General features: G+C 43.2%; 2 protein-coding genes across 3 annotated transcripts in view; one reads left to right on the forward strand and one right to left on the reverse strand.

The window, feature by feature from the left end:
* Positions 1–21,051, forward strand: part of ephb2b (eph receptor B2b) — a 171,046-nt gene that overhangs the window by 130,884 nt on the left and 19,111 nt on the right. For both annotated transcript variants that reach the window (XM_080424114.1, XM_080424115.1), the window contains exons 6-9: positions 14,498–14,622; positions 16,908–17,070; positions 18,790–18,898; positions 19,735–19,802. In XM_080424114.1, the coding sequence (XP_080280240.1) occupies positions 14,498–14,622; positions 16,908–17,070; positions 18,790–18,898; positions 19,735–19,802 (465 nt within the window). The remainder of the gene's footprint in view (positions 1–14,497; positions 14,623–16,907; positions 17,071–18,789; positions 18,899–19,734; positions 19,803–21,051) is intronic.
* dhrs3b (dehydrogenase/reductase (SDR family) member 3b) overlaps positions 1–21,051 on the reverse strand; it is a 280,407-nt gene that overhangs the window by 85,434 nt on the left and 173,922 nt on the right. The window lies entirely within an intron of this gene.

The following is a 21,051-nucleotide window of genomic DNA, read 5'->3' on the forward strand; positions in this document are numbered from 1 at the left end:
GTATATGACACAAAACAGACACGGAACTCTGTATTTTCATCCAATAACTACAACAATGATACACAGAGAGAGAGAGAGAGAAAGGGTATACAATTTGCAATGATGGGGCAAGGAGTACAAATATAGTCAAGTAGTTTAAGAAAAAAAAAGTCTGGTGAAAAGAAGTATGGTGCCCTAAATTCTCAAAGAAAATAAATAAAGTGGTAGTACCATACCAGAGTCGTTTGCCTCACTTGTATTGTTGCCTGTGATTTATCTGGCGGGTAGAAGTGGAGCAGCCTTAACAAGGCCTTATTGAGCAAAATCACTGTTTTTTTATTGAGGCTTGGTGCTCAAGGCCTTCTCTTTGGGGATTTGAGAGTGTGCATACGAGCAGATACACAGGGTTGGGAGGACAATGGATGAAGACACAAAGCCAGCCATTATCTTTCCTCGCCATCCCTTTCCCCACCCCTCCAATGATTAATGAGGGTTAATCAGTCATTGCTTTTTAACTGCTACATATATATTTATTTATATTTTAAAGGCCAGCCACTCATTGGCTTCTTTGTCTTTATTGAGCCGGTAGGGCCACTGAGAGCGAGACTTGAGTATAGGGTGGGCGTTTTAGGAGGGGGTCTTAGGGGGCACAGGAGGGGAGGTTCTTGTGGGATTGGAGTGCATGTGGTTCCAGAGGCAGGCGTCCTAACCACTACATCTCCTCTGGGCATTCTCTGGTAGATTCCTGCCCCCCCCCCCCCCCCCCCCCTCTAAGTTGGCCTACATTTATTGTCATTTGAGGTTAGAATGGTTGCTAAAACCCCATTCCCACCATGAAGTTTAATCAAGAGTTTTCTGACAGCCGACTTGCAGTGTGTTATTTTGCACTGATATGGCATACATACATTCCGTCCGCTTTGACAGAGACACATATAGTAGACAGTAAGGTGTATGGAAAGATTCACACACAGACACAGGCGCACGCACACACGTGCGCGCACACACACACACACACACACACACACACACACACACACACACACACACACACACACACACACACACACACACACACACACACACACATACACACAGTTTTGTGCTGAACAAAAACCACTTAAAATTACTCTCTCCACATCACATCACTCTCATATTTTATGATTTATATCATTCCATTACTATCTCAAAATGCATGTGCCTCATACAGGTACATGTAGACCACAGCTTCAAAATATGTGTACACAAACCAACCGGATTATAGCAATGTAATAGCGTTATTGGATGGCATTATGCGTGCAGAGCAAAATATTCCTATTATCAACAGTTTCAGGGGCAAGATTTCCTCCTACCTGAATGCAAACTATTAGCATTCTGCAAGAGAAGCCAGCACTGCACTGCAGATAAACAAGACCTCTACACCCTTCTTCTGTGTGGACATGTGTGGGTGTATGTGGACATGTGTATGTATTTGGATGTGTGGCATATTACATTCTATAGTGGGCAGGTGTGTTACATTCCAGAGGACATAATTGTTTAACTCAAGGTGAGCAGGTGGATTCCTTTTTGTAATGCTGTAGTCGAAGAAGAGGTGGAAAAAAGAATAAGGGGACTGAATTGGTTTCTTATCAAGAGAGCGGGCTGATTGTGGGACAGAATCACATTACTCTGCGGGGATGTGGGGGGGGTCTTGCCGTAATCGGCTAGGCGCATCACTATCATATGGTCTGGGGAAGATTTATGACTTAATTATGGTCCAAATTGCCCAAGCGAACTGTAAAGCAGGCCACCGGGGGGGACATGGCTGCTCTACTGGGCCGAAAAAGCACTGGTGCAGAGCCAGGTGTTACTCTATGAGCCAGAATGTGTCAATACAGCCAGCCAGCCAAAACGGCGACAACATTGTTGACCTCAGTCCAGTGCTACCACCACAACCTTAAAGTTGTGAAAATGTGAAAAATCCGCTTTCAGATTTACGACACTTTTTAAATTAGTTAAGGAAGAACATGTTTTCCCATTTCCTTTTTGTACGTAATCTACGTATGTGTTAGAGACTGCAGGGCAGAGAGAGATGGAGGACCTTAAGTGAAACAGAGAGAGGGAGAGAGTTAGAGAGAGAAAGTGACAGGGAAAGAGAGAAGGGAGTCCGTGTAAAAGATTAGAACCGTCAGTGAACGCGGCATTGGTGGTGACGGTGACAGAAGGTGTAGAGCAGGGCACATATGGCCGGTGCCAGTGCAGGTCAGGCAGGCAGACAGACAGGAGGGCTCTGTCATGCACCTGGACCTCAACACTGACAGAATGGCAGAGCCCTGTGGGAAGGCGCCTTCGCTAAATTGACAGGCAGCCACTCATAATACATCCTACAATGAATAAGTCATATGAAATCCTCAGTGCTCATTTAACCCATTCAATCCGGGAATGCGTCTGTGTCATTTTAGATTTCTTTGGCTATTCAGAAATAGCAGATATACAAGCACATAGCGTGGCACAGAGTGCCGCGCTACTGTATGAGCTTGTATATCCTTTTCTTTTGAAAAATCGTGAAAATTTGTGCAAATCTTTACAAATCTCTCTTCTAAATCCTAAGTTTTTTCAGTGGTTCTCAAACTTTTTGTCAAAATCCCCATCAAAATATGTTGTTCCAGGGACCCCCAGAAGCAAAGATTTGAGTTACAAATGTTCGCTTTAAGAATATATATATTCAAAGATTAGCACAAATTTTCCACGATTTTTTTAAACATTGCAGATCTACAAGCTCATAGCACGGCACAATGAGCTTGTATATCTGCTGTTTTTGAATAGCCAAAGAAATCTTAAAATGACACAGATGCGTTCCCGGTCTTAATGGATTAACTCATTTAACTTGGATTGTGGTTGGATTTTGTATACATTCTGATGTACAAATGGATCAATTAAAACTCAGGATTTTTACTGTGTACTATTTGTAGAGGCAGGTGGGATCCAGATAGGCTGTCTGGTAATTCAGATGTCACAGGTTCGATATCTGCATCAGTCAAGGTGCGGTGTTCATGCTTGCGTATGACACTGAACTGCTACTTGCTCAGTCCTTATATGTGACACTGATAAGGCCGTGAGCTGAATGCTTAAAATCCAAGCGTTCAGTGTTGATATCGAGTAGGCTGTTTAGAAAGGCAGACTCGGAGTGGCACTACATTAGCAGCACTGCAGCAGCATACCGTGAATTTCTAAGTGGTTAAGTGTGTACGTTGCTTGTCTCGAGAGTGGGCTAGGAGCTCAATCTGGTGACTTTACATGACCCACGTGTGCAATTATGCATTTAATTGCAGTGTAAGATTCCCTGAAGAGAATTAACATATGGATTATCCAAATGATCCTAAATGATGGCCTAAGCCGTTCATACATCATTCATCAGCTATTCGTTTCTTGAAACGGTTCAATGCACCTGAGTGTTCGGGTTGCATTCTCTGCTAGAGAAATGTGAAATAAAGTGTGAACATTGCGTGCATGCAAATCTGGGTTAAAGGTTCAAGAACCTTTGGCCCAGTCGACTGTAAAAAAAGAAATAGATTCATGGTTGGTCACTTTACTTTCATATACTGGAGCATTTACTTTGATGTATGCTGAAATGAGAAAATAAGTCATTCGGTTTGAACACAGTGAATTTATTCACCAATGTTACGTGAATAACCCAAGTGTGTTGATGCTCATGGTGAGTGAAATGCATATAATGTGACCTATTTGGTAATGGGATTTTGATTTCAGTAACATGCATTAGAAAATGGCAATAAATACAATCCTACATTGTTTAATGGTAATGATTGCCAACCGTTTCTTAGTTAAAAATGTATGAATCTCGGTGCAGCAGTGGGGAAATGGTGTGTGTGTTATCCATATAGTTGCCTGTTTTATTCCAGCCCAAGCCATGTATTGCACAACTTTCATTGATGTAATTCTAATTATGATTGCATTATGAATTATGAAGATTCCTTAGTTCCTGAGTAGAGATGGTGTTTATGGTAAGGTATGTTGATTAAATGCCATGCCAGTGTGCAGCCTTGTATATTATTTTTGTAGTTTATTTGTCACGTACACTGAAAAGTACAGACGCTAGCAGCATTATGAGCAGTTAAATTACTGTAGCAACTATCAGTTAACAACAGATTGAAGACTCACTCACACAAACAGCGAAAGTTTGGTGTAGCATATTCCAACAGTACATACTCTAGTGTAGAGTGTATGCAACAAGCCATCTTGTTTATTATCAGACGGAATTTTCTGTTTCATCACTCCATTATTTGACTTGGAAATAGCAAACAGGAAAGAGGACAATCTATTGTCAAAACCCTTCAATCCCCCAACAAACCAAACTTCCTCTCTCCCCCTCTCCTCTTCTGGTTTCTCAGTAATGTGCTGTTTGTTGAAATATGCTAGCTGACAGCTACTGTATATATGTCATTATTTCTAGCCTTGTGCTTTTGTATTTTATTTTCAGTCATGCATTTATTTATTTATTTCCCCAGTGTTGTGATTTGATTACTTTAGCAATTGCTTTTTACTTGCTATTTCTGGTGCCATTTAACCGGAGTGAGTGCTTTTATGTTGCGGATCAAGCGAGGAATGAGCTGTCGGCTTAAAGCAAATTCACAAATGAAGGATATGAGCCTGTGACGAACACAATCTGCTCTCTCACACTCTCTCCCTCCACCCCTGTCACTCTCTCTCCCTCCACCCCTGTCACCTTCTCTCCCTCCACCCCTGTCACCTTCTCTCCCTCTCTCCCTCCACCCCTGTCACCTTCTCTCCCTCTATCCCTCCACCACTGTCATCCTCTCTCCCTCTCTCCCTTCCTATTTGCTGCCAAACACACCAGAAATTCCACTGTGACATATAAATGAGGCACCTTGAATAAAGAGTGCCGCAGCAAAACACAGTTGCCATTGTCTTGCCTCTGTCTGGAATCAGCGGTATGCGCTATTTACTTATGTTGTTATGTGATATCACTGTTAGCCCTCAGATTTTCATGCACCACTGATGTCACTCACACAGATCTAGCAGATCATGTGGTATGTTTCCCCCCGCTGGGGTGTAAATTGTAAATGATGTACATTGGGGTCAGGAACTTGTTCTTTTAAGCAGAGATGATCTTGCTATGGCATTTTAGTGACATGCTCCTCATGTGTAACAATAACCATTTAATGTTTGTGTACGTTGAAGACAAATGTCACTGCAGTGTCCTTGTGATGGCACTCAAAGAGATGTATTCGGATTCCATCTGTCATGTATAAGCTATAAATAGGAAGAAAGCTGGTGATGTAGAATGTAGTGCAATATATTGCATCCTTTTGTGAAGATTATCTTTTGGCTGCATTTAGACAGGAAAACAAAGGGCAGAAAAGGCAGTTGACATGCAATACAGGTCTCCAGTTGGAATTGACCTGAGGACATTGCTATTATGTGGTTAATGCTCAAACCATTCAGCTATTACAATTCCACTCTGTTCAGAGTTATCTACAGTATAGCAATACCTTTATTTAAGTGGACGCACTCTCCACTCCTTAAACAACAATCTTAGCTAAGCCTTTCTGAGAGGCACTTAACCTCTATTTCAGCCAGTGCGAAGCTCCTCAACACAGCAGCCATTAGTAGAAGTCTGTGGTAGACTGGTAGTACTCGACAGCTCCAGTTTATTAATGTCTATGATTCAGTGTGTAGTGGGGCTTTGCTGGAAAAAAGAGCAATATTATCAGTAAATGTTTCCTGTATTTCTGTGCTGAAAAATGGTAATTCTGACCCAAGAAGTCTAGGATGTCTAGTCAAGGACCCATTAAAATATTTCCCATCGGATGGGGTGTCTGGTGGCGCAGTCAGTTAGAACACTGATGATATGCTCCTTGTGAGTCACAATGACCCAAGTTCGATTTCGACTCAACAACAATGATTTTCAACAACAAGGCAAATCATAGAACATTACGCATTAAGACATCAAGACACTGAGCATAATAAACACATTATAAAAGGAAATTTGAAAACAACAAAAAAATAAATTAAAAGGAGTAGAAATAAAACCATTCAACAACTGTATGGCACACTGTCATGTAGCTCCAAATTCTCTTTGATGAGTCTTGCCATTATTTACTGTTTACAATGGCAACAGTTCTGCCCTATTTATGTCAGCATTCTGAAAAAACTCTTCAATCCTTGAAAAATAATCTTTTCATGAGCAGGCTATTGATTAAATCAAACCATAAGTAGGCTGCAGCCCGCTCTTGCCTTCCCCACAGCGCACAATATTGACCTGCATTCTGCGGATTGTGGAGTTTTTCTCCTTCCAGATGCCAGTGTGGAGGCTGTTTAAATGCAGAAAAGCAGCTTGATGATTAAAAAGTGTCCAGTTCCCTCAAGAGCTGTATGAGTCAGAAGCCTGACGCCTCATCCCCGCGGCGGGCTGCTAAAACCGTTGAGTCTGCTCAGCCCAAATCGCCCATAAGGGCTGAAAGGACCGCAGCACATCTGTATTACTGCTCTCTTAACAAAAAGAGTTTATGCCGTACCAGAAAGTCTTCCATTTTGTAAGGACCCGTTGTGGCTGGTGATTTTGCATGAATCCGTTTTTATAGTTCTGCTCAGGATTTGAACCCAGAACACTCTCAGCACTCATATGCGGGAAATGAATTAACTGCACTACAAACCATACAACCGATATTGAATATTGTGCCAGAAATGGTTTGCTTGTACAATAGCAAACCTTCTCATCTTACCCAAAAAGAGCAGGATTGTCTCCAGTGTGTTCAGAATGTGGTGGCAAGGCTTTAACTGTATACTTCATTGACCGTAGTCCCCCATGGTTCTGTAGTAGGCCCCCTCCTTTTTCCCTCTACTCCAAATCTTTTCGCTGAATAGCCGATCTACAAGTTCACAACGTGCTGCCTTGCGACTGCCTTGTGAGCTTGTTGATCTGTTATTTTCAGTGAATGTTTGCACCAGAATAGTGACGCTAGGGTTCATGTGGTTAACTAACAGCAGAATGTTCCACAAACAGTGGGTTGGGCGTGAACCTTTTTTTTCTTCTTTTTCTCTAAACATGTTTGGGGTCGCTTTAACGTCTACTCAGGCTTTTGTGAGCACCCCAGACAGTTTTTAAGTTGCTTGATTCAGTAATTTAGATATTTGGGCCCTTTAAATGTTTTAATTTATTCATAATGCATTTTTATACGTTTAGGTTATGGGGAAACACCAAATTTATCTTTTGGGTCTCGGGTGAAAAACTTTGGGAACCCCTCCTAGAGTGTACAGTATGTAACCAAATGGTTTCATTTGCACACTCTTGGGTGAAGCTAACACTGAGGATTGAATTGTAGAACTAACTCTTCATTGGCTGCCTGTTTGTTTTAGAACTGATTTTAAGATTTTATTGATTATGTTCTTATCTGTAATAATACCTGACTCGGGAGCGATGCAAGTCGTGAACAATGCAAGTTCTTAATAATAATAATAACTATAGTTCTTTATGGAACTATTCTTTATGGAATGGTTTTACGTTGAGACTTTACAGACCTACGAATAACCTTTGTCAGAACAGTTGTACTGTTAATTAATTAGCTGTATCAGTACAGCATGAAGAAGTGTACTGCTGTACAGCGCTTATTTTCATATTTTCCTAATATAATACAATTACATTTTTATTTTAATACAACATGTCAGCTGCATAGTGGATAATCAGCAGTGACTTTCAGAGGTTTTTTTGGTCTTATTAAATTCAAAGCCACTGGAAACACTAGGTTCTATTGAAACGTTAACGGTTAAAGGTTCAAGGTTTTATTGATGCATGCACTTACAATACAGCTGTGACAATATTGTAGGCAGTCAAATTCTTGTACTTAGACCCTCCTCAATAGTGTGCGCAAAAGTTTTTTATAAATACAACACAACGGTAAAAATTGAATCATATAGATCCGAGATCGATGCTTCATCTGGCCAGCCTGTGACGTAAGTCGTCTAGAATATCTAATCTATAGTATGACGTACATTATGACTCCATACTTACGCAAGGTTTCAACCCAATCTGAGCTCCATTGACTTAGAAATTATTAGGAATTATAAAATTGAAGTTATATATATATATTTGGCACTGGTCGGTCCAGCGGTATGCAAGATTAGCTCCAGACAAACAAGCAGACAGACAGAGAGACATACTGGCAGACATATCAACCCTCATAGACAGCCTATCTCCTAACAGAACCACACTGTGAAAACAAAAGTCACAATTGAGCCAAGTAGCAAAGGCTATGCAAGTGTAGTCCACTCCAAGTATAGCATATTATGTTCAATTTTGCAATACTATTACAGAATATAATAGAATAATGGTTGTTCTAAAAAACAAACATCATATTAGAGGTTCTTCATATTCTATAAAACACAATTCAGCCCACAGAGAGACATATTTCTTCCATTTGTCTGTGCAAGTAGCTTCAAAGGGGTTGGTACACTGTTCCAAGTCATGTTTCTCTCTCTTCTCTCTCTCCCCACTCGTCTCCCTCCCTCCCTCCCTCCCTCCCTCCCTCCCTCCCTCCCTCCCTCCCTCCCTCCCTCCCTCTCCCTCCACTCTCCCTCCCTCCCTCTCTCTCTCTCTCTCTCTCTCTCTCTCTCTCTCTCTCTCTCTCTCTCTCTCTCTCTCTCTCTCTCTCTCTCTCTCTCTCTCTCTCTCTCTCTCTCTGGTTTGCATTTCCTAAAATGCGCAGGAGTGCTGGGTGTGCTTAGATTTAAACCCTAACCTCTGCAAGCATCAGAGAACTCTTCAAGCCCCAGGAGTGGCTCTTTAGAATTAGCTTATGGTGTGTATATGAATGCATTAAGGCCCTCCAATCTTTTCCAGTGCAGATGGTTTAGAGCTTGATGAACTGAAATCTTCCTTGTGTAGCTTTACTGCATTGGAAACTCTTTGGAGAAAAAAATGCCCACAATCCATTGCAGATGGGGAAACAGGGCGGGCTGCCAGCACACTGTAAGTACATGCAAATACGTTCCTCTCCCTTTAAGAGCGACTCAACGCGCTGCTCGTAAACGGGCAGCAGTCGGGAGAGCGCGGAGCAGCGGCGGCCTGTTCTGGAGCCTGCATGGTGAAGGACCAGCTGGCTTCGGCCCCTGAGGGAGAAACTACGCCACAGGGAGACTGATTTTTTACAATGAAAAGGAAAAGGGATTTACGAGCCCTGACCTGTTCTCACTACCTCCACCATCCTCCCCAAATCATAGCATTGCTCCCTGCACCACAACGTCAAATCAAATCAGACCCACATGGTCATGGAGCACCAAGCATATTTGTAAAGTCTGAAAGATCCAGAGAAAAGCCCAAGACAAGGCTGCAAGGCAAATGCATACATAGTAAAAATGGACCCGTGACGGTCCACTTTGTTACATTTGTACATTGGGAGTTGGACAAATGGATGAATTAACACTGAAGACTAACTGTGTAGCAATTACAACATTCTCCTTTGTTCCATGCTGCTTTGTTGGGGTCGAAAAATGTGCGTAGAAAGAAAGTGCCGTCGTCTCTTCTCATCGATAAACCGCGTCAATAGCAGGCCATCCAAACCATTATTGTAATTTGTGAGTGCGATTATTTCTCGGCCACCACCCCATCTTGAGAACCGCTCAATGTAATGGCTCTGTGTAAACGCCTCTGGGGCCCCAAGTAGACCTCCAGAGGGCCCCTGTAGTCCTGGATTCTCTGTCCAGCAGCCCTGGGTGTTCGACATTGGGATTGTGGAAGAGGGGGAGGGGGGCTGAGCCTCTCCCTGCTGCCCAACCATCAAAGACCAGCGTGGTCTCACTCCACCAGCCTGTTTAATGAAGATGCCCATCATGCTCAGAGGGGTGCTCTGTAAGAGAGGTGAATCAATAGGCCTGAAAGGAGCCCAGCATTCTTAGGGAAGGAGGGAGGGTAGAGGAGGGTAGAGGAGAGGAAGACAGCCCCCCAAACGAGCGCAATGGCATAGAAGCAGACAATAACGAGCAAAAATAGTGTACATTTATTTATAGGGCGAGGGAAAGGGGCATGTGGATGCAATGGATCAGGGTCTGTACAAGTATGTATAGTAAAATCCTCAGTGTACAGTGTATAAATGGATAAATTCACACTGAGGATTGTACTTTCTCCCTGTGTTAGTAAAGGTACGTCCCATTAAAGTGAAATAGATTCAAATAAATGGAAATAACTCTGTAAAGTCCATCTTTGATTGATTTGGGGAAATTACGAGGTGTTCAAACACAACAGTAAAACCTCTATTATAGATTTTTGCACAAAACAGAGCCTTTCTATTTGCCAGTTGGGCCAAGGCCAGGGCGTCATGCTAGAATACACTCCAAAAGCCCCACTGTATTTCATATCAACTCCCAGACCTAGTAATAATGTGGGGTCTGAAACTTAATTCTGTGACAACTGCTGGGGCCTCACATCCTCTCGTATGAAGCAATACCCTCCCAGATATACAACCTTGAAACTTTCATATGGATCCCCACCCTCCCACAGCGAATCTATTGTATAATTTGATTCCCCCTCCAGTCATCTCCAAACTATCCGCAGTCTTTGGGTGCTTTTTGAGATGGAAGCGAAAATGTAAACATTATCTGCTCCTGATGAGGTTGTTGTGAAACCCATTCCCCCTCATTGATTGTTACAATGTGTCAGAGCAGAAGCGTTGCCAGGGGAAAGTTTAAACACCTTGGCTTCAAATGGTTCTCGTCACCGCTGCATTGTGAGCTATCATTTGGAAAGCCCAGAATTTTCCACAACTAAAACATTTTTATCTGCATCTTTTATCGCAATTTTTTTTTTCATTTGTGGAACCTACAGTAATGAGAAACTGTTGTATAATACATTTTACGGAGACTGCCATCAAAATGATGTGAGTGCATAATTCAGCTAGTTAACGTAGTTACTTAACCACTATTTAACCACCACAATTGACACATTTATGGAAAATATTCATGAAGAAAGCTTTCAGTGGAAACCAAAGGTTGAGTAAGATTAGCTACAGTCAGTGTTACAGTAAGTGACCTGACTTACTGCATAGTTATTTGTTATGACTAATAAATTAACTTTCCCCACGGCTGAATTTCTAAATCCCAACTGACTTTAATTGGTCAGTTGGAATAATCCCCATGATTTTTGAATAATTGTCGTAACAGAAAATGACTTTAAATAACATGAAACACTATTTGGTGGTATAATTCTGCATGTGATGTTGACACAATGGAAACCAACAGTTTATTCAACTCCTTACATTTCAAGCAGGGAAGAAAGAAGAAAAAAACTTAAAGGTGTACTTGGAATATGGAAATACTTAAATGTGATACAGTACAAAAATAGCTTGCATATTTGGATCATTGTTAGAGGTCATACACAAAAACAATGAACTGTTGACTTGGCATACCGCTGGATGCCACAGTAAATTGGTGTGACGTTAATTTAATCAAAATCTTCGTCCTGAATTGACCTGCAGTAGAATGCCCAGCGCATCTGGACTATAAGCGAGGTTGTCTCTACACTGAAAGCAGTCAGACACTGAAACCCCCTTTTTATATGTATCTTATAGTAACATTTAGTTATGTTTTCCTTTGCTTTTATCTCAGTCTGTTTTTTGTTACCGCGTGCGTTCCCCCTTATCGGCTGGTCAGCCTCGGACGCGGTGACTACCGTCCCGCTGTCTCGTCTGAGAGGTGTCCCTCACCAGAACGAAAAACCACAACGTTCTCCTTCGACAGCTTCTCGTGTTGGCATGTGTCCATCCTGTGTACATGAATACATGAGCTGCCTTTGTTTCTCTGTCCCCCCCCCCCCCCCACTGCCCCCCTCTGTATCAGGTTACTAGGCTATGGCTGTGCAGTGTGTTTAATGGAAATGCTATGCAGCAAAAAAGGCCATGTGGCAGTCTTGAATATATGTACATCCGTAATAGGATACTCGTGAGTTCCCCCTCAGAGCAACTATTTGCCTTATTAGGCTGTCGTCTTGTGACTGCAAACAAGCTGCGCGGCACGGTGAGATGGAGGAGATTCCTCGGTTGACTGGATACTGTATACAGTACCTCTGGCTCCCAGTTAACAAAAAAGAGGGTGGGGGGAAAGGGGGGGGGGGGGTGGTGATGTATGTCGACTACAGAAGCTCCAGGATCTGACGCCATCGTGGTGTAAGTGCAGCACTGAGATGAAACGCAGAGCCTCCCTATACGTTATCCAGTGGCACATTTATACTTCGGTGCACCGACGTATGAGCGTGGGTCTCCCGTGCGTCAGCGTTTACATGGCACCTCGTTATTTGTTGCCTCTGATGGATGCTTCCGTTAGGGTCATAGGCCACATGAGGCACCGCCGACAGCCTGGTGAGAATAAATAGGGTGTAAACAAGGCTCAGGGACATTGGGACACTAGTTTCCTGCACTACTTTACAGAACCAGAACACTTACACCCAAATTACTAGCATCTTGTAGCATGAATGTCAACAAAAGAAAATAAATGGCCATTTTATATACTGTTGAAGATCTTAAAACCGCACATACAGTGCTTAAGATTCTCTGATAAATAGCAGGCGTGGTTACAGCAGTTTTCCACTCTGTGAATTTTCCACGGAGAGCGGTGGAGAGGCCTTTATAGCTGAAGTTCCCGGCAGCTACTGTTCTGCTGTCTGGATGTGTGTGTCTGAACAGCACAGGGCTTGAGGCCTGTGGCCTAGGGGCCATAAATCCTGGTCCCCCACCCCACTCACTAAACCAATACAATACAGGTCCAGTCAGGCCACATGCAGGCCCCCCAGATGGGCCCTTATATCTTACATCTCGCTGACCCACGGCACCCTGAACTAATCTTTATGGTTGCTGGAGGATACGTGAGCACGCCCCCCTGACCTTTCAGCTATTCTACAAAAGTAATTGTGTCAAGTTCTCCTCGTTGGGTTTTCTGAGACGATTGTAGCACACCAATGGCGTACTGCAAAAAACATCTGATATCCAAGCCGTTTAATCAAATCTATTATTTAAATATCAACTGAAAACGTTCTCTCAATGGGTGGGTATAATTTGAGTGGTTCCCAAAACGTTTTTGAATTAATTATTAATGTATTAATATATATGGCGTACAGTAGATTAAAATGGCATCAGTAATGAAAGTGAAATTTCCAGGCTGAGTAAAAGATTACATTGCTTTTAAGTTTTTAAAAGAATTTGAAGCACACTTCCAAAGGCTCTTTTTCTCTCCTCTGGCAAAGGACTGCAGTGGAAGGATTTAGCCTCTTTCAAATCGCTCATTACCACATGTCTGATTAAAGTAAACACCATAATTGACTTGGTCCACCATGACCATGTCTCTTGTCCTTACACTTGCACTTCATTTACTGTCATCTATTAAGCTGTCATCCACATCGGAAATATGCGTAAACACAGACCGCAGAGGCACAATTATGAAGTAGTGGAACAAAAAGAAGTAGAAAGCAGGAAAGACAATTTGTGTGCTGCATATTTGCGGTTCTGGCAATTTGTGCTCTTATGTTGTGCATTTTTATTTACTTGTTTGTACTGTTGTTTATGTAGTGTACAAAATGAAATTGCTCCTCGTAATTTGTCCTGCATTCCATAGGGAAGGATAATTCCCGGCCCCAGAAGTGCATTGTGGTCTCACGTCTACAGTGTGGAAAGCATAGATTAATCACGGGTGGGGGGTAGATCATAGTTGATGCCCGGAAAGTCCCACGAGACTGTTTATGTGGTTTAACGTGTTTTGACTGGCCTATGTACAATGCAAGCCCAGTCATGACATGAGACTGCATCTACAGTATAAGATGGGATTCCAGTAGACTATGCATAATTTATACCGTTCTAACGTTACATATTACACCATCATAGAAGTATGTCATCGGTGTGACATTCGTCATGTAAATATGAGCAAGCAGGGTATGTGGTATTGGTGTAGACTTGAAAGTGTGCAACTTCTTTGACTTTGATGCAGTTGGCTGAACCACTGGAATGATTTGATACATGTATTTAAGATGAAAGGAATACAGACAGACTGGAAAATATAGCGCACATGCATTTTTATATATACATATACACACATGCATACAGTATATACATTTCTTATTAACAGCACACACTTTACTGTTTCTCAGATGTTAGACACTGTATTAACAACCTAAATGTTCATATTTTGAGATTAGCCACTTTGAGGATGAGTAGCATTTGTACAGTATGTATCTGATAAGAAAGTAACGTTCACCATACATTTTGGTGAGGTGCTGATCACAGAGTAAAACTATAAAACGAAGAAATGTGCCAGACAGCAGCTCCATATGCCTTTCTCTTTATTTTTCGGCCATTTCAGTCTTGTGGCCTTCTTTAAGATCAGAAAATGATTGTGCTATGCGTAACACTGTGCTGAAAATGAACTGTATAGGAATTTGTATTATAGATTCTCCACTTTTTCCTCTTAGACTCTGTCTGAATGTTCTCCCTCTCATGATCCCACCTTGTGTTTTTTCTCTTTGCAGCTCCATCCTCCGTGTCCATCATGCATCAGGTCAGTCGTACGGTGGACAGCATCACACTCTCCTGGTCCCAACCTGACCAGCCCAATGGAGTCATTCTGGACTATGAACTGCAGTACTATGAAAAGGTACCATTTTCAAAGGACATGTGTGTTTGCAGCAACTTGAAATGGGCCTGGTTTTCATGTACTGTACCTGTTAAACTACTACAAAATCTTGAGTCTAATCTTGCTCTGCATATTGACGTCTCTCTCTCTCCTTGTCACACCTCGTCCAATGCAATAAGGTATGCGCGGCCGACGGCACAAAAGTGAACCCTTTGTTTGGGCGAAATCATTTAAATTCAGAATGCCTCCTCTGAGCGGTTCGTTTCGCGTACAGGCACGTCCTTGGAGGCATGTACGACAGAGCTTCTGAACAGTGCTTAGAACTTCTGCTCGTTCTGTTTCAATTACAATCATGGTCAGTCAGTGGGAAAGCGCAGCGCTCTCAGCCCGGCAGTAGGGCCACGGGGGACTGATGCACAGAGATTTGCGGTTGAAACAATGGAGCACTGACTGTTGTAAAAATAGTATTCAAGGGACTGGCAGCTCAGAATCAGCATACTTTCTCACATGAATGCTGCTAGTCACAAATCCCCACAACCCCCCCCCCCCCCCCCCCCCACAACCCCCCCCCCCCCACCCACACACACACACACACACACACACACACACACACACACACACACACACACACAAAATGATATGCGACTGTATGTACACTCACTGCACACACAAATGCAAACAAGCGTACACATAATAATGAATATGCATGCACACGGCCATGTACAACGACAACAACAACAAACATACAGACAAATACACACACACGCACACGCACACGCACACGCACACACACGCGCGCACGCACAGATAGCATTTGTTGAGCATTTCCCTGCAAGCTGAGCCTCTTCTCTTTTGAATATAATTCCTTTCTCAGACACTGCTGGAGAGTGCTGTCAAAACAATTGTCCCAGCCCCTGCTGTGACTCAGAAGTGTGTAGTGAGGAGCGGGTTGAAGGGAACAGCTAAAATAGTCTCTTCTCTCAGTCTTGTCAGCGTGCTGGAACTGAAGGAGGAGCATGGCAGTGGAGCTCTGATCATTGTGGCCTGAAACTGCCATCGAATCCACCTGACTCTTTAAATCATTGGTTCTCAAAGTGGGGTCCTTGGGGGGGGGGGGGGGGTACCAAGGGGTCCCCAGCAAAATTAGTTTATATAGCGTCACAATCATTTTAACCACTTTAACCATATTTTATACTTTGGCTATTAAAAAATAGCAGAATATAGCACTGGGTGCCACGCTATAAGCGTGTAAATCTGCTATTTTTGAAGAATCCCTGGCACAAAATATTTTTGACATTTTGGGGGTCCTTGACATGAAAAAGTGTGAGAACCACTGCTTTAAATCCACCCTCTGACTCCATAAGGATAAGGATAATTCCTTTTAACAGGACGTTCATGAAAGTCCTTGCGGGCTTGTTTCCAATGAGGGCCTGTGAGCAATTAGGGGTTAAGAGTCTTGCTCAGGGACAAATTTCATTTCATCGACGCATATGCTGGCGTGGCCTGGAATCGTACCTGGGGCAACCAGGGCCTCTGGCTCCCTAGGCGGGCTCACTAACCACTCAGCTATGGCCCCCCCCCCATTATGACCCAGAAGCATGATTTATACTTTGTTGTATGACGGCGTATACATTATTAAGCATGACTCTTTAAATCCACCCTCATATAACTCTCTGACTCTGAATCAAGAGTAATGGAGCTGAGGGTTTCAGTGTTTTAACTTTGTTTCATGCATTCTGATATGCCTTTTTTTGCGGAGCTTATTAAGGCCGGCCATCACATCAAACAGAATATAAAACCAAGCTAAAATGAAGCTTGGGGTGTAGTCACAGTGTCTTCAAGAGAATGGGCAGGCCATTTCACTTCGCCATGTTTTTATTTAATGAGACAGACAGTAGGAAAGTTGAGAGGGAAACAGTATAGGGGAGGCACAGGAGAACGTCTTGGAGCAGGATTCAAATAGGGCAAAGCTCTGAAGCACAGTGGCTTAATCCCATATACTGGCTCATTACCAGAATTATTTACAGTGCTGATACTGCAGGTCCTTCCAAAGAGACACAGGCACACACACACACACACACACACACACACACACACACACACACACACACACACACACACACACACACACACACACACACACACACACACACACACACACACACACACACACACACACACACACTGTACATAATGAGTATTTTAGTCACAAGGTACGTCATAATTGTTAGCCTTTGGCCTTCTGTACTGTAATTACTAATGTGATGTGCACAAATTCAACATGTTGTTTTCTCTCCTCTCCCTAGGACCAGTCGGACTACAACTCCACCACCATCCGGAGCCAGACCAACACAGTGATCATCCGTGGCCTCAAGCCAGGGAACATCTACGTCTTCCAGGTCCGGGCCCGAACTGTGGCCGGGTTTGGACGCTACAGCGGCAAGCTGTACTTCCAGACCATGACTGAGGGTGAGAAACGCAGCCAATGTTCACCAAAGCACGCAGGGCTGTTATCACCTCTCATGCGTGGCCCATCGACCAAACACTGCTGGGCTGTTGTATGGAGGCAGACAGCTGCCAGATGGTGTTGGTGTTGTGACATAAACAATTCAAATACTCCATAATTAGATATTGTGCAGGAATAGCAATACGCTAATATCATACTATGCACATTCTAATCTTTGATTATGCTACCAGAGAATGTTTCATGGTATACGGTACTTACGTTGAATTAAGTTTGTCCCAAAAACCCATTTAACTGTTTTATCATTCAGTATCTCTAATCCATAGATTATCTCTAGGCTGTAAAAGTATGAGTTTGTCAAACAAGGAGTTAATATATATAATTTAAGCTGTCAATGACAGTACCTGCAGTAGCACATTTACCAAACACTGTATTGTTTTGACACAAAACTCACTCACACACATAATGTTCAACATAGACATTTAGCCATTGCAGTTTGTTGCTTGCTAACAATGGGCTTGTGAGTCAGAGATCAGGTTGGAGTTCTCTAATCTGTGCAGAAGGACACTGCTCAGCAGAAGGAATATGCGGTAAACAGCATTCATGCAGGCTAATAAAGCTCTATGTCTGCATGTTCCGTTCTGTTCCCAACGTCTCCTTTCCCTGCAGCCGTAAAATGCATTAGCGCGATCTCCCATACACCCATGGTGCTCCCCAAAACATAAACATCAATTATAAAGATTAGGTTAGGTTTGTTTGACCTTCTAAATGTTGGATAGTGATATGTGTTCTGGAAAAGTTTGATTTTCAGTATGAAAAATAGGCTTCATTGGACTTACTTAGTCCATCATAACTCAAAGCATGTGTCTACATTTCTGCAGTGCTTACATGAATTACAAATGACAAGAAGAATTTTACTGCTGTAAAAACTTATGCTTAGCTGTCACTCGCTGTCGGTCTTAATATCAAAAGCTGAGACATAAAATGCTTTGCATAATTGTATTAATCCAGCAAATCACTATGTAAACAAACCCTATGCTATGGTGCCAGTGTTTTAACACTGCAGCAATTACCATATTCCGTCAGACCTTTACACCACATACTGTGTTATGTATCGAATATAATAATGTCCTCTCCAGCCACAAGCACAGTGCTAATGAACCCACTAACCTTTATCTCCGGTTGACATGGTTGAGTTATGAGTTATACTTAATTTATACAACGTCGTACAACGTTGCTTGTAGATCGTCTATTTTCGGCACACGACAGCGTTGTATACAATGAAGTATAAATTGGTCTTTAATGCTCGGATGTGGTGCTAAAAGGGGCGTATATGGCCCTGCCTATGTTTGCCTGTGTTGAATAGCTGGGTTCCCTGTGCTTGGCTGCATGGCTGGGTTGGGTCTCACCCAAACATGCTCCTTCTTCATTCCACACGCCCTCTGCCAGATGATCAGCCATATCCCTGGCATCTGAGCGCGCTCAGTGGGGGCTTTGGAGAGACGTCCGCGCAGCCAATCAAGATGCCAAGAGCTCTGTTGGTTCACCCTGCCGTATGCCTGTCTGTCACCCACTGCTCCCTCCATATGCAGTGGCTCAGATGCTTTCCCATATGCTTCAGCCGGTGACTGTACTGTGTGTGTGTGTGTGTGTGTGTGTCTGTCTGTCTGTCTGTATGTGTTGTGTGTGTGTGTATGGTTCCCCTTTTTTAAAACTTTTTTCAGAGGAATACAACACCAGCATTCAGGAGAAACTGCCTCTGATCGTCGGTTCGGCGGCTGCTGGACTGGTCTTCCTCATTGCTGTGGTTGTCCTCATCATCGTCTGTAACCGGTGAGCCTGTCCTCCTGTAGCTCCTCCTAATCTGTTTACACTGTCTGGCCAGCCACCCTGCAATAAAACATCTGCACTAGCTGGCAAAAGCAGACACTTGCTCGCTTGTGTTATTATCATTTTATTACTCACTTCCTTAATGCAGTTTTACAGGGTCCTGTGGATTGTTAAAATTACACTCTGTAGAAACATGCGGGCCATCCAGGTACTTGTGGAGGCACAGCTTACTTTCCAGCGATGGGAAAGGGTAGAAAAAGAAAGAAAAGAGTTTGATGAAAATACAAAATGGATGGTAGAATTGAATCATCTAGTGTGTGATTAGAGGCTGATTTAGAATGATGTGCCTTCAATCAGGGAATCCATGAGTGGTGAATTGTGCACCCTGCAGGCCTGTTTTACTATCCTAGCACTAGCAGTGCTTACAATATGAAATACATTACCAATTATGATCACTGAAGCACCCAGTAAGGCAAGTTTTAAGAAACCCTAATGTTAATTAACTGACCTGATTCCTGAAGAATGTAATTTGATGGGTTGTGATGCGTAGTTTTTTTTACTTTGACTTTTATTGTCTTGAAGTTTTTTTTATTTTGTGTTATAATATGTGATAAGTGTTGATATGTTTGTTGTGGACCCCAGGAAGAGTGTGGCTCGTACTTCGGTGGCAGCTAATGGGGATCCAAATGAAGATTAAAGCGTAAAAAGGAGTACCTGTAGGCTTGGTGTCTGTTGATATTTTTGGGCATGTTGGGCATACGCCACAGCCCCCACAATAGCGCCCCCCTTTTTCCTCTTCCCTGGAGCGGTGTTAAAGCTCTTTGCGTTTTTTCCCCCAGGACACGTACGTTCGACAGGGGAGAATCAGAGTACACAGACAAGCTGCAGCACTACACCAGTGGCCACAGTGAGTAAAACCAATCCACCCTCCCTCGCTCTTCACTCACTGTGTCTGTCTAACACAACAAACCCTTCCCCACCCAGAAAGCCCCACCAGCCCCACCGGCACGGCACGCACACCTGTCTCCATGACTACCGGTCTGACACAGTCGTATCCATGGCTAACGTTCAACCCGCTGCTGCCTCACACACACACCTGTCTCCATGGCTACCACCACCTTGCCTACTGGTGTCCTTGGCTTACATCCCAACACGGTTCTCTGCTCAACTCGCCCGCTCCCCACACTCCCCACTCAACCACCCCACCCCGTATACGAGTAATCACGTCGCTTGTTTGACTCTGCTCTCTTAAAGCCAAGGATTTACCCCTGTCATAACCTGCGTTCGAACACTGTGCGGCTCCTTGCATCATCACATTTCACAGTCAAACCAAATCTATTGTTGTGGAAATAGGTCAGTGCTCGCGCCTGTGTAAAAAGCTATTAGCATGCTAATGCCACATGAGTCATTTGCCATTGTTAAAAAATTCAAAGGGGTTTGGTGAAGGAATGGCACTTCTCAATTTTCATACTGCACTGGTACAGTGGTGCACTGTCTACAATCTACATTTCAATAACACAGAAATCATTCTGAGATGAGGAGAAGCAATTGTAACCCTCACCCCATCTAAATTATTATGCCTTATTGTTATTTGTTTCACCCGTTTACAAGTACTGATCTGTTTCCATTCCCAGGTTCATTTCATTTTTTTGGTCTAATTTCTATCTTGTTGACCTTTTCGATTGGCTTGCTTGGCATTTTCCATACAATATAATCAGTTTGCAGTGATTGCTCTACATACAGTAAACTCCATTCCAAATCAGTGTGCAAAGTGCCAGTAAGTGGCAAAGGCATTTCACAGCTATTAAGGCAAGTGGAAGCCAACACGTCCTCTGTGTGTGTGTGTGTGTGCGTGTGTGCGTGTGCGTGTGTGTGTGTGTGTGTGTGTGTGTGTGTGTGTGTGTGTGTGTGTGTGTGTGTGTGTGTGTGTGTGTGTGTGTGTGTGTGTGTGTGTGTGTGTGTGTGTGTGTGTGTGTGTGTGTGCCGTTCCCTCACACCAGTCGTATTTGGGGTGTCTGCCCTTGTTTTCGGTGGTCCATGCCATCCATTAGTGGGTGGTCATTTGGATGGCATCGCGGCTTGGGCACAGATAGCATTGTTCTGATAATGGAGGATGGGGGTTTGCCTGGAGAGATCCTCTCCATCTGTTCGTCTCT

The sequence above is a fragment of the Gymnoscopelus braueri genome (genome assembly GCF_963280865.1).
Source record: "Gymnoscopelus braueri genome assembly, chromosome: 3".
Classification (NCBI taxonomy): domain Eukaryota; kingdom Metazoa; phylum Chordata; class Actinopteri; order Myctophiformes; family Myctophidae; genus Gymnoscopelus; species Gymnoscopelus braueri.